At 40.5% G+C, this 13,590-nt stretch overlaps 1 protein-coding gene across 2 annotated transcripts in view; it reads right to left on the reverse strand.

Annotated features, from left to right (window-relative positions):
• RAPGEF5 (Rap guanine nucleotide exchange factor 5) overlaps nucleotides 1-13,590 on the reverse strand; it is a 230,887-nt gene that overhangs the window by 188,638 nt on the left and 28,659 nt on the right. The window contains exons 2-3 of one of the 2 annotated variants that reach the window (XM_035020718.1): nucleotides 3,789-3,839; nucleotides 1,166-1,272 (exon numbers count right to left, since the gene is read on the reverse strand). In XM_035020718.1, coding sequence (XP_034876609.1) covers nucleotides 1,166-1,272; nucleotides 3,789-3,839 — 158 coding nt within the window. Of the gene's footprint in view, nucleotides 1-1,165; nucleotides 1,273-3,788; nucleotides 3,840-13,590 lie in introns of those variants that run through there. The other variant, XM_035020719.1, reaches the window with a different exon arrangement.

A 13,590-nucleotide genomic window follows, 5' to 3' on the forward strand; every position in this document is an offset into this window, starting at 1 on the left:
TCAAAAAGGTTAGGAATCACTATCCCCCAAATCCAGGCCATGATTTTTTCCCAAATCCACTATCCCCCAAATCCAGGCCATGAATTTTTCCCAACTGTGACAAATGGAAAAAACAGGAATATTATAATGAGTTTGTGATAAAGCTAAATTTAGTTAACTTAATGGAATGTCCTTATTCTGAGAATCTTTCCTACCATTTTTAAGATTTATTTATTTATTTTGGGGGGAAGTTGCAGAGGGAAAGGGAGTCTCAAGCAGACTCCACTCTGAGCCTGAGGCAGGGCTGGATCTCATGACCATGAGATCATGACCTGAGCTGAAACCAAGAGTCAGGGGCTTAACCGACTGTGCCACCCTGGTGCCCCTTTCCTACTTTTTTTGGTGTCATTTATTCTGAGTACTCTTCCTATTCTTTATGGTATATCGCAATCTCGTTTCTGTAAGAAAAAATGATAATAAATTTTTTTTGTTTTATCTTTATAATTTAGTTTTGGGATTGTTTGGTATAGTAATCCACTTTTGTTTTTTCTTTAAATGGCTCCATGAAATGAGAACATGTGTCCTCAACTTTCTAAGTGACAATTCTCTTAGTCCAGCTATACTTTAAAACTGACCATTTTAGCCCATCCATTTCCTTTTATACCTCTGCCCTTATTCACAAGCCAAGATGGAGAAATGCCAAATGTTTGCCACCTGCCCTTCCCCCTCCTTGCAGCGCCCAAGGAGGGGCTCATCCTCCCCTGGCAAGTTAGAGCAGAATTCCCTCTCCCACAGATCTCCCAAGAGTATTTCAAAGAACCTTGATAAGGTCCCTGAAGAAGGCGCCTAGGCTTATTGAAGTCCCAGTGCAGCACATACCCAGTACAAATATATAAAACATCACATTTCAGAGGAAGCAGAGCAGAGACTCTCTCAGGAACCCATCCACTTGCACCTGGAGATTCCATACCCCAACTTCAGAACTAGGAGTCTACTGTCAACAAATATTCAGCTGAGTTTAAGAGAAAAATCACCATCAGTACCCCAAATAGACACTTCAAACAAACAAATCCTCCCAGTACTGATACAGCCCAGCTCTTTGTGATCAAGGTTATGATTTCAACACTTTTTTTTTTTATTATTATTCAAGGAGCATTTTTGACAAGGTGTTAGAAAACTGTGTTACCTGTAAAATCCCTTGAGGTTCACTCTGTCCTTTATCAGGTCAGTTGCCTGAACGATAATAATATTCCTCAATGCTCTTCCTGCACAAGAAGAATTCTCTCCATAAATCTAAATGGAAAAAGACAAATATTCTCCATAAATTTAGAATAATATGACAATTTGTGAGCTGCCAATAGCAAACCATATAAAAAAATCATGCCCATGTCCCTAAGTTTAAAAACACTTTAGCCTACGTAGCTACAGACCAACTACTACCCATTTTATTTTTGCTATTGGTCCACTTGTGCTATTAAGCTACAGTAACTATTTTCCAAATAAACTGCTTTAACTATAAGTAATCTTTTATACCAAGTTTCCAGAATAAAATATGTTTTTTAAAATAGTTTCTATCAATCAGCAAATTGAAGTATATTTATATTACATATTACTCTGCCATATTGATAATGCTTTCATGTAAAAGTCTTGGAAGATGGGAAAATAACATTTTCCTATCTAGTGAACATCTCACTCTGTGATACGATGTGATAGGCTGCTATCTGCTTCACTCTTAAGCTTCACTCAGCTGCAGCGCTCATCGTTAATTCCAAGCATCCTGGTTTCATCTACATCACGATTCCACCTAGCAGATAAAAATTTTACTTAACCTCCTTATTTATCTTCTAATTCACCCATAGGCATCTCTGATTCTTAGAGGATGGAGGGTATTCCTTAGATCTAAAGAGGTCCATGTCCTACTTTATATCCTACCTCCTATCTCTATAATTGGTACCTTCCTCCATAGTGCAATGTTGCTTCACAAAGAAAGCTAAATGAAAATGAACTGTCTTCATGCTCATTAAAATTAATATATGTTGGGAATGCATGCTATATCTGTTTACTTATTTCTTGGTGAACTCTGCACCTACACTATTTTGCACCTATTGAATATTTTATATCTTCTCTTGAAGCAAACCAACTAATAGTATATTGACTATGACTTGACAGGGAACATTTCAACCCCATCCTTACACTTCCCTAATATTATCACTTCCTAAACACAACCTGATGAGAAAATGTGAAGGGCAGGAAATGATTTTTTAACATGTTGCAACTGTATACAAAGCAAAACAAAACAAAAACTGCACCAAGTCAGATGACAGAAAGTACTACCCTAGGGTGAGGGATGGGCTGAATGGGTGATGGGCATTAAGAAGTCACTTGTCATGATGAATGGATAAAGAAGATGTGGTATGTATATACAATGGAATATTATGCAGCCATCAAAAGGAATGAGATCTTGCCATTTGCAACGATGTGGAGGGTGTTATGCTGAGCAAAATAAGTCAATCAGAGAAAGACATGTATCATATGACCTCACTGATATGAGGAATTTTTAATCTCAGGAAACAAACTGAGGGTTGCTGGAGTGGAGGGTGGGGTGGGAGGGATGGGGTGGCTGGGTGATAGACATTGGGGAGGGTATGTGCTATGGCGAGCACTGTGAATTGCACAAGACTGTTGAATCACAGACCTGTACCTCTGAAACAAATAATGCAATATATGTTAAGAAAAAAAAAAAAGAAGAAGAAGATAGCAGGAGGGGAAGAATGAAGGGGGGGAATCGGAGGGGGAGATGAACCATGAGAGACGATGGACTCTGAAAAACAAACTGAGGGTTCTAGAGGGGAGGGGGTTGGGAGGATGGGCTAGCCTGGTGATGGGTATTAAAGAGGGCACGTTCTGCATGGAGCACTGGGTGTTATACACAAACAATGAATCATGGAACACTACATCAAAAGTTAATGATGTAATGTATGGTGATTAACATAATAAAAAAAATTCTCAAAAAAAAAAAAAGAAGTCACTTGTCATGATGAGCACTGGGTGTCCTAGGCAAATGATGAATCACTGAATTCTACTCCTGAAGCCATTATTACGCTGTATGTTAACTAACTAGAATTTAAATAAAAATTTGGAAGAAAAGAAAAAGTACTACCCTAAAAGAGGTACAAGTCAGCTCACCCTTGACGGGTCCTGACAAGGTATCAATGTTCATTCACTTAGTTTTTCAAAACCATTTAATGAGCGGCTCTCAGACCCCATTCTAGATTCTGGGGATACAGTAGTGAACAAGGCCAAAAAGTTTCAGACCTCACAACGCTCACAGCCTCCTGTTACTCTTTAGGAAAAAAAAAAAAAAAAGGAACTCTTTGTCAAATTATTTTTAAACACAATGAAGGCTTCCCCATCTTTTTTCAATGAACATAGATATTCTACTAATAGATAACTATAAATATAAATAATGCCCTCTTACACCAAGTTCTTAGTGTAAAATACCCACTATTTTAAAAATACAGCATTTCTATTAAGACAGCAAATTGAAAAAATATATATTTAACTCCACCATATTGATAACACATTCATATAAGGACTTGGGAGATGGGACAGTATTTCTTTTCCTGTCTGATGAACATCTTGTACCATGACACAATGATCAGAGCATTTCAAAGAACTTCAGCTGTGTCATCCCCAGGTGAAGAAGACAGTGTGCCCAGGGGCAGACGGAAAAGCTATAACTAGAGATTTCTACATCAGGATTCATAAATCATTGTTTCAGAAAATGCAGTAAGAGCAAAGAATCATACCTGGGAAGGAGTGTGTTCAAGGTATGGATTGGAAATTCTTCTCGATAGAGTCTATTTTAAAAGAAAGAAGAGGGGAAAAATTAGAACTAAACAAATCTTTGTACCAGCAGGGACAATGTCTGCAATGAGGCAGGTCTAGCAGTTGTCCAAACCAAAAAATGTGATTAAATCTCAAGTCATGGGCCATAAAGGATTCATGTCCTTATTCTCACTCAGTGCAAGCATCTGGTCAACATTCATTCCAATGGGACAGGTTATTCCATCTGAACAGCTCCCAACCGAAAGGTTACAACTTTAAGGAGTACCATGAGAAGATGGAGGTTTTCATACTTGTGATTTTATTCTCCATGTGATTTGATTCTGTTTCTCCTTTTCTTTTCATTTCCTCTTTCACCAACTAACTCAGACACCCATCACTATACATCTACACTGCTGCTTCAGCCTCTCCGTGGATTTCCCTGACCTCTGGTCACGCCCCTGCAAGCCATCCTGCAAACCTCAACTGAACAACTGTCCCCCTGCCTTACAGTGGGTCTCTTACTGCTTAGGTGAGTCCATCCGAACCACCACCATCTGCCTCCAACAGGTTTCCAGTATTCATTCTCCCTCCACCTCCCTACAGGACAAGATCTCCTCATCAGAAGAGCTCGCCACTCATACCCGCCTCTGCTCACACCATTCTCCACACTGGAGAGCCCTCCATCTTTGCTGACGCTTCCCTGAATCCCACCAGACTTTGAAGTCCAGGTTTAGCGGAGTCGCCCCCTGGGTGAAGCCCCGGTCCACTGGGGTTTGTCCCTCTTTGCAGCTCTGTTTTTCTGTACTATTCATGTAGCAGCTTCTGGATGCTCTGCATTGCTGGTCATCAGTAAGTGTGCATTTGCCCCAACTAAATCCACAAGCTCCTTGAGGGGGTGCTTGCTTTCACAGCATCTAGCATACAACCTTGCACAGAAATGTTTACTTTGCTATTCATTTATTTATAGATATTTACATCTCTGTATCAATTTAGAAAGTATTTGCTGAATGATTTGAATTGTAGGAGCTAATTTTTCATACCTAATGATCCAGTGGGCAGCACCATCACCCACATATGCCTAAGCACAATAGAAAACTATTATCATTTCCCACTGTGGTATGGGGAACAGAAAAGAGAAACTAACATTTACTGAGCTCCCAACCTATGTTTAAAAGCTCTTTACACCTCTATTCCAAGGCTTGCTGTCTTTTGAGATCCCATCGTTTTTAGTCTGCCGCCTCCACTTCTCAAAATCATTGGCTAAACTACAAAACATACCCTGCCAGTCATCGCCTTCCAGCATCTGAACCTTCTACCAAATCTTAATCTAAGGCACAATTCCCATTCTGCATCTTCCCCACTCCACATGGCTCCCCTATTACTTATCTTAGACTGAAAGAAACATACAAACTCTCTCCAGAGATGCCAATTGGTTTACTCTGCTGAAGATTTGCAAAGGCTTCAAAGAAAATGAAATTTACAAAGGTAGACAGGCCATTTTTAATTCCCATGTATTAAAATAAAACATCCACCCACCCCTTCTGGTGTGGTATTATACACACTCCCAATCGGCCCTTCTCAAGCCTTCTGTCGTCTGAGCCTATGTAATATATTCACTTATTGAAATACCAAACAATTTAAAATTTGCATATGCACTAGCTTTATCATTTGAAGATGAATCATCATAAGTGATTTTTCTCCCCCTAAATAGACTTCTAAAAGTCAATATGGCAGGCCAGGACTGACAGTCTTTATTACTCATCTAATTGCCTGAATCAGCCCAGGAAAGCAACTACTTCACATGATTTAGTTTAAAAAAAAAAAAAAAAAAAGCTTTCTAGGTAGAAACAAGTTCTCAAGAACTAGGTAGGGGCAAATTCACAAAAGAAAGCAAACCACTTCCTTTCTTTCAGCTGCCAACCTAAATCTGGCTGTCTCCGCACTAGTGTTACACTCACACAATTGTACTTCACAGAAACTTCCCCGTGGATGGCTAGTTTCAAAAGATCGGTAAGGTGAGTAAATAAAGCCATGAGATTCTTCCATGCTGACTAGATAACAGTGACAGATAAGCTACTAGCCCACAGGGAATCGGCAAGGGCAACACAACAAGAACGGCCTTTTCCAGAACACAACACCTACATTTGTTGTCAGAAACTCCTGTGAAGCGCTCCCTCACCTGGTCCCAGGAGGGCTCTGTTTCACTAACTCTAGGACAGTGGCTCTCAACCTCCGCTGGGCTCCAGGAAACCACAGAGCTCCCTGCAGAACTCAGTAAAGTTCTGATGTGTTAAACTTAAAACAGCTCTCCTAACTATGTGCTTTACAGACCACTTTTTGTTAGTCGTTGGTATTGACCCAAAATAGCAAGTGTCAAAGACCTTGAGAAAAAAGAACATGGAACAGACTATCCACGACCTCGATTTTTAAGAGGTATTAGGAAATTACGTAATCTTTGTCATCAGGAACACGGTAAGGGCCACCTTACAAGAATCTGAGAATCACTGCTCTGAATCACCTCAAGGATTGCTCTCCAGCGTTTACTTGAAAGAGTGTCACAAGAACACCCTTAAAAATGCACCCCTCTCTGTTTCGATATTCTTTCCTAATATGTCATCAGCTGTTTTTGTCCCTTCTTTGAATCCCTTGGTTTTATTTCTCCTCTGAGCATTCCAAGGCTTCATCTAATCCCTCTGGTAGCAACGAACTTCCATTCATTTCTCATTTACAAAGCACCTACTGAGCTCCTTGCCAGGCACTGTGGGAACTTCCAGAAACATACACAAGAATGTGATACTATTCCTCATCTAAATCCATTTATCAGAACACATAGGAGCTAAAGAACATGTTTTAAACCCATGAATTCTTTTACTTGATCTTCATTTCCTATCAATTTACTCTATAATCTTGGATGGCTGTTCCCAGTGATACAGAGTGTCCTCTTTTAAATGGCTCTCACCATAATATTTCATAATAAAATGTCCAGGTGAAATAATGCTTTTTTCCCCCTTTATTTCCAATTTCCTAGAATTACTTCGGCTACATGCAATGATACTTTCATGAAAGACATATATCTACCATAGAGAGAAGACTAGTAACAATACAAATGAAACTAGATTTTAATTCAAATTTATTTCTTCTCCTTTCCATTTTAGTGAACCATGGAAAAGGATTCCCTAAATGATTCTAGGAAAATATTTTTCATATTTTAAACATGTATTAGAAAACTGCAGCCCTTTAATATTCACATATGAACTTCCAGAAACAAACAATGGCATAACTCAAAAGGGTAATTGGTTAGCAATCATGTATTACCTTCATTTTTTTAAAGTTAGGTGTCCACTAAAGTTAAATTATAATGGTCCAAGATGCTGGGTCTGAACCGAGCATAGAACTCATTACAGAGTCAGTGAAAATATCTTACTATACTATATGATAGATTTACAGCACATTTCTTATCAGCTCTTAAAGGGCATGCCTTAATACTCTCCTTAGATTGAATTAAAGTACATAGGTGGCCAAGGGGAGAGAGAAAGGAGAAAGAGTGAATCATTTCAATCCCCACAAAAGTATGACCGCGTCTATTTCAAAGAGGAACCAACAAGAACTACCAAATGTATTGATGCCTTGAGAATTCAGTTCCTGACATGACTTTCTGTCACCTGCAGCCATTGCCCTTTCCCTATTCTGGGCCATCAAGTAGAAGATGAAGACATCACAGTGGAATGAGTACACCTGCTTCTCTTACAATCCTAGGAAACCAGCAAGCTTCCGAAGTTACCAGAGGGCCCCTATGTAAAGAGATGACTACCAGCTCAAACAATAAGGGTTGTGATGGAGCAGGCTGTCCAGCAGAGTTCTAAGACTATGAGTCTAAGACTATGAGTCCTTTTTAAGCCCCAGGATACACTTCTAGCTCAATCAGAGCTTGAACAAGGTAAAAGGGACCAAACTCCAGCCTGTATGTGGGCTTGAGAATTACACGGCAACACAAGTTAGGCATTACACAAGCTGGAGCCAACTGCTAAAAGGGAAGCATGGGGCAGGGCGCCACCACTCTCCCCCAAGCTCTGGCTGTGGCTCAGGCCCACCACAATGTCCTCAGGGCTCCAAGGGATGTGCTCCCACCAGTCAGTCACTGCCACAAAGCCATATGTAATAGCACCTTCTCGGCATAGCCTTGCCACACCGTCAGTCATGTTCTCAAAATTGTATTTTTCTACTGCCCAGTGTAGGGTTAAGAAAAATGGAATGAAAGGGAAAGCGGCAGAAATGTTTACTGAGCACCTCCCTTGTCTATAGCACTTTCCCATAATAGTAACTGCACCCATCTATTCTCATTTTTACAGGGACAGAGAAATTAAGAAATTTACTTATATGGGGTTCCTGGGTCGTGCAGTCGGTTAAGCGTCTGCCTCTTAATTTTGGCTCGTGTCATGGTCTCAGGGTTGTGAGATCGAGCCCTGCATCTTGGAATCTGCTTAAGATTCATTCCCTCCCTCTCACTCTGCCTCACTTCCCCCCCACCAGAAAGAAGGAAGGAAGGAAGGAAGGAAGAGAAAGAAAGAAAGAAAAGAAAAGAAAGAGAAAGAAAGAGAAAGAAAGGAAAGAAAAGAAAAGAAAGAAAGAAAGAAAGAAAGAAAGAAAGAAAGAAAGAAAAAAAGAAAGAAAGAAAGAAAGAAAGAAAGAAAGAAAGAAAGAAAGAAAGAAAGAAAGAAAGAAAGAAAGAAATTTACTTAAAGTCCCTGAGTTGGAAAGTTACAGAGCCAGGACTGAAATGAAAGTGACTGATTCCAAAGCCACCACTCTGCTGTAATACACTGCATGCTATTAATTAATAATTGGGTTTCTACATGCCACAGATTGTGCTAAGTATTTTACATGCAACATACCACTTAATCTGTGAAAAACTTCGAGGTAGGTACTATTATTTTTTTTTTTTAAGATTTTATTTATTTGACAGAAAGAGACACAGTGAGAGAGGGAACACAAGCAGGGGGAGTGTGAGGGGGAGAAGCAGGCCTCCCGTGGAGCAGGGAGCCCGATGCGGGGCTGGAGCCCGATGCGGGGCTCAATCCCAGGACTCTGGGATCATGACCCGAGCCGAAGGCAGACGCCTAACGACTGAGCCACCCAGGCACCCCAGGTAGGTACTATTATTAATTCTATTCCCCAGATGACAGAACTAGACTTCAAGAGGTTAAAAAATTTACCCAAGTTTGCAGCCCAAGCCCATCTGTAGTTACTACTCCACAGTTGTCATTTATACATTGTGATGATTTAAGAGTAACATGACAAATTGAGTGCATCTCACTGCATTAAGAAGTCACAAACAGCACTAGATGCAGTGATTTTCAGCCCCTGGATATAAATTATGAGCCATCCGAGAAACTGAAGAGAAAAACCCAACAGGAGCTCACGTCCCACCCCCAGACCACAGAATTAGAACCTCTAGGAGTGGGACCTGGGCGGTTTCTGCCAAGTTCCCCAGGTGGTTCTAATGGGTAACCACTGTACAAATCAGTGGTTGGAATTGGCAGCTTGAACCTCTCATCATCCACTTCAGCTATGAGACCTGGAGAACTCTTCAAACTGCCTCCTTCACAGGCCCCGCTGAGTTCAGAACCTAGTACAGATACAAGTCCTTTGACCGAAAGCACTGGGATCTGTGGCTGAGCTTCTAAGTCTGCCTCGTGTAAAACAAAGGGCCAGTGTTTCTGGAAATCCCACCTCGTCCCTGTTTGTGTTATGTGTTTTATTTTTACCCCATCCCAGACACAGCCCTAAGCCAAGGTACCTTCGTGTCTGCAGAAAAGGAAGAAGCTACATACTTTCTGAAAAGTCATACCCTTTTAATGGCATTCACAGCATTAAACTTAGTTTTTACTTCCCATTAGTAAAGGACGCTCTTCTAGTATAAACATGTTTGCCTCACTTAAAAGCTAAAGTAGAAAACTGAAGTGGGTTCTAGGAATACTTACAAATATTTCAAAATCTTGCCGGCCTACCAAAATAAATCAGCAAGAACCAGCAGGTTTTGGGGAAATATACAAAATAGGTACAACAGAAACAAACTCCAACATGTCATCAACTTTTTACTCAGTTCTTGAGAAAATCTTTCTTCTTGCTGCGTTTACAAGCAAGACAATAGTTCTGCCTAACACAGTGGGCTTTTCTGGTTAATGCAATCACAGAAAAGACTAAAATTTAGGAATCAAGTCACTAAAGATTTTAGAATAGTTAAATTAGCAAGCTTACTTACCTCCACTCGTCACTGGATTCCCTACTTGTATTAATATCAACCCACCCAGTCACACCTGGACTCCAAGATGAACCCTTTCCACAGCCACCAACATGAAGATATTCCCACCGAGACACTCTGAGCAGCAAAATAATCAAAGAACTGCACTACAACCCATGGAATAAATATCCATGAGTCCATACTGATATAAATGATTCAATTAATAAATGTTGGGCCAAGCAGGCTGGAGGGAGTGGGGATCTTATCAGAACTCCAATTACTAAATTCAGGAGGAGGAAAACAAGATCTTCCCTACAGATCTTATCAGAATTCCAATTACTAAATTCAAGAGGAGGAAAACAAGATCACCGTTAGGCAAATACCACAGTACTAAATATCGCAGACAAAAAAGAAAGAAAGAAATCAGCGGATACTGAAATTAGTGGACACAAGGGTGATATACAGACTATCTGCTCAGTGTCAAAGTGGCTTCTCACAAGATAGTAAGTACGGAGGAGAAAAGAGTCACTTTTCAGTGGAGTATAGCAGATCTCACCCTAATTAAGTGATAAAAGCTATCGCCAATCATGAGACACGTTGACATCATTTGCCCGCTGAAAGGATACAATGAGGAAGGCACTTTTATGGCATTTTTGTAAAACTGTGTACCTGAATTCAATGAGAAAACAGACAACTCCAAATCGAGGGGCATTCTTCAATGTAAGTAAGCCTTTAACTCTGCAAAAATTGTCAAGGCTCTGAAGGACCAAGAAATACTGAGGGGCTCTCCCCAGGTTGGAGAGGACAAAAGGAAACGCAATGAAAGGCCATGTGTGATTCTGAACTAGGTTAAGGACCTTGGTGGGACAATGGGCAAACTCCGAATGAGGTCTATATTTGAGTTAATTGACTATGAATGCTGTTTTTGTCAAGTGTACTGTGGTTACATAAAATGTTAACATTTGGGGAAGCTGGATGAAGGTTTTAAGAGGACTCTGTACTATTTGTGAAACTTGTGAGTCTGAATTTATTTCAAGAGGAAAAGTTAAAAAAAAAAAAAGTAATGGCCTCTTTCCTCCCCACAAATAAAATTTCAAAAAAAATTCAAATATTATTTCAAAATAAACCATCTATTTTTTTGCTAAATGCTGCGTGGCCCTTACCATGACATTATCTCGGGCTGCAAAACAGAATGACCCTACTTGCCGCCCTGCACACTCTGACCTCTAGAACAAATCAGATTTATCTCCCTAAAACATCTTTTTACATATCACCTTGTTTGTTTTTTAAATAAAATATCTATTTAAAAAATACAGTTTGGTCTCACTGAGTGCTCACAACGCGCCCAGCGGATGATACCCTCAATGATACCCTGCCACACTTCTGTCCTAGATATGCTCTGCTCTAGTCAGGCAGACTGTCCAATTTTTACTATGCGAACGGTACACATTCTCACCTCTGTATCCAAGCCCTGGCCATCACCTCTGCTCCCTGCATTTCTCTACGTTTCCATACCCTGCTCTTCCTGAGATCCACGCAAATGCTGCATGAAGCCCCCTCCAGGCCCAAGCCGCCCATGACTAATCTGTTCCCCAAACACTCTAACACTTGTCTTTCTCTGCCACTAGGATATAATGCCTCCTGCCGGCTCTCCTCAGCCAGCCTTGTAACCCCCCGGTATTTACTGGTCCCTTCTGTAAATCAAGGCCCTTCTATGGTGTGTAGCAGGGGATGACCACCCAGTGGTGACTTTTCCCCTTGTCACAGTACCTGATGTTCCAGACTTTCAGGCCAAGTGGCAAACGTGCTATTACCACCTCAAAATCCATGAAACCCATTGCCACCTCTGCCATACCACCACCGCCCTTCCTTTTTTTTTTTTTTTTAAGATTTTATTTATTTATTTGACAGAGAGAGAACAAGCAAGGGGAACAGCAGAGGGAGAGGGAGAAGCAGGCTCCCCGCTGAGCAGGGAGCCCGATGCGGGACTCGATCCCAGGACCCTGAGATCATGACCTGAGCTGAAGGCAGATGCTTAACCGACTGAGCCACCCAGGCACACCCCACCCCCACTTTTTTTTTTTTTAAGATTTTATTTATTTATTTGATGGGGGTGGGAGAAGGGGGAGAGAGAGAGAGACCACTACCCTTCCTTTCTCTTATTTCTCAATTCTGTTTTAAATGGTCGAGTATGCAGCAAGAGTATATACATAGTTTATTTCTATACACTGAATTATTTATGTGCTCATTTTAAAACTTAAAGATACATTTGAATACTAATTGTTTCTTTGTAGTGAGAAACACTTCCATGAAGTCACTTTGTGTGGGGTCTTCAAGAGGAAAAAAAACGTTCACTTTCCTTCTATGTTACTGGCAAGTCAGAAATGTGCCAAAGAAACACACCCTGGAGCAGCCACCTTTCTTTCCTTCCTTGGCTCTGGGAATAAATTAGTCTCTTCAATGTTTCTTCTTAATTTGTATATAAAAATTTTTGAAAGCTATAAAGGTGATAATGTTGTCTTCCAGCAGAAGGAAGATTTAGAAAACTAGATCTAGATTTTCTTTCTCAATTACTCATATAAGACATATGAACAACCTCAGAAATACAGCACCAGAAAAGACATCCTGAGGTCACCTGGCCTACTCCACAGCCTTCATCTACACTCTGAGTCACGTGGGAATCTGGATCAGGAGTCTATAAACTACAGCCCACAGATCAAACCCAGCTGCCACCTGTTTTTCATAAAGTTTTATTGGAACACAGATGCTTCCATTTGTTTGCATATGGTCTCTGGCTATTTTCTTGCCAAAAATATTTACTATACAGCACTTCACAAAAAAAGCTTACCAACCCTGGTCTAGATTATCAATTTTTTTTTTAAAGATTTTATTTATTTATTTGACAGAGAGAGAGGGAACACAAGCAGGGGAGTGGGAGAGTGAGAAGCAGGCTTCCCGCGGAGCAGGGAGCCCCATGCAGGGCTCGATCCCAGGACCCTGAGATCACGACCCGAGCCGAAGGCAGTTGCTTAAGCGACTGAGCCACCCAGGCGCCCCTAGATTATCAAATTTTACAGAACAGGAGTTACTCTATAAAATCCCTAGCAGTACACTCCCGTGCTCAATTAGTTATTGATGAGAATTTCTTTCCCTCTTGAGCCACATTATCTCCCACTGCCATTGGAAGATTATTTGCTCCAAAAATGTTTAAGGCACATTTCCATCTTCACTTACATGTCACATAAAAGCAAGAAACAGGTCAAGACAATTTTTGGCTCCCAAGATTAAAACAAACAAAAAAGGAGCAATTAGTTTCACAAACTCCCCCTTCTAAATTAGGAACTTCTAACCTTTACCATAATGTAGACAAGTTTAGACTTCACAAAACTAATGCCAATGGGTCAAATATACAAAAGTACCAGTAAATGCAAGAACATCCTGTTTCAAATATCTGAATCTTGCACACAGTAGTCTCTCTGCTTGGAATGACTTCCTCCTCATACATTTAAATTTTCATTGAGTTTATGTTAAAATGTATTCAT

The sequence above is a fragment of the Mirounga leonina genome, unplaced genomic scaffold (assembly GCF_011800145.1).
Source record: "Mirounga leonina isolate KUSES-001 unplaced genomic scaffold, KU_Mleo_1.0 Mir_174, whole genome shotgun sequence".
Taxonomy (NCBI): Eukaryota; Metazoa; Chordata; class Mammalia; order Carnivora; family Phocidae; genus Mirounga; species Mirounga leonina.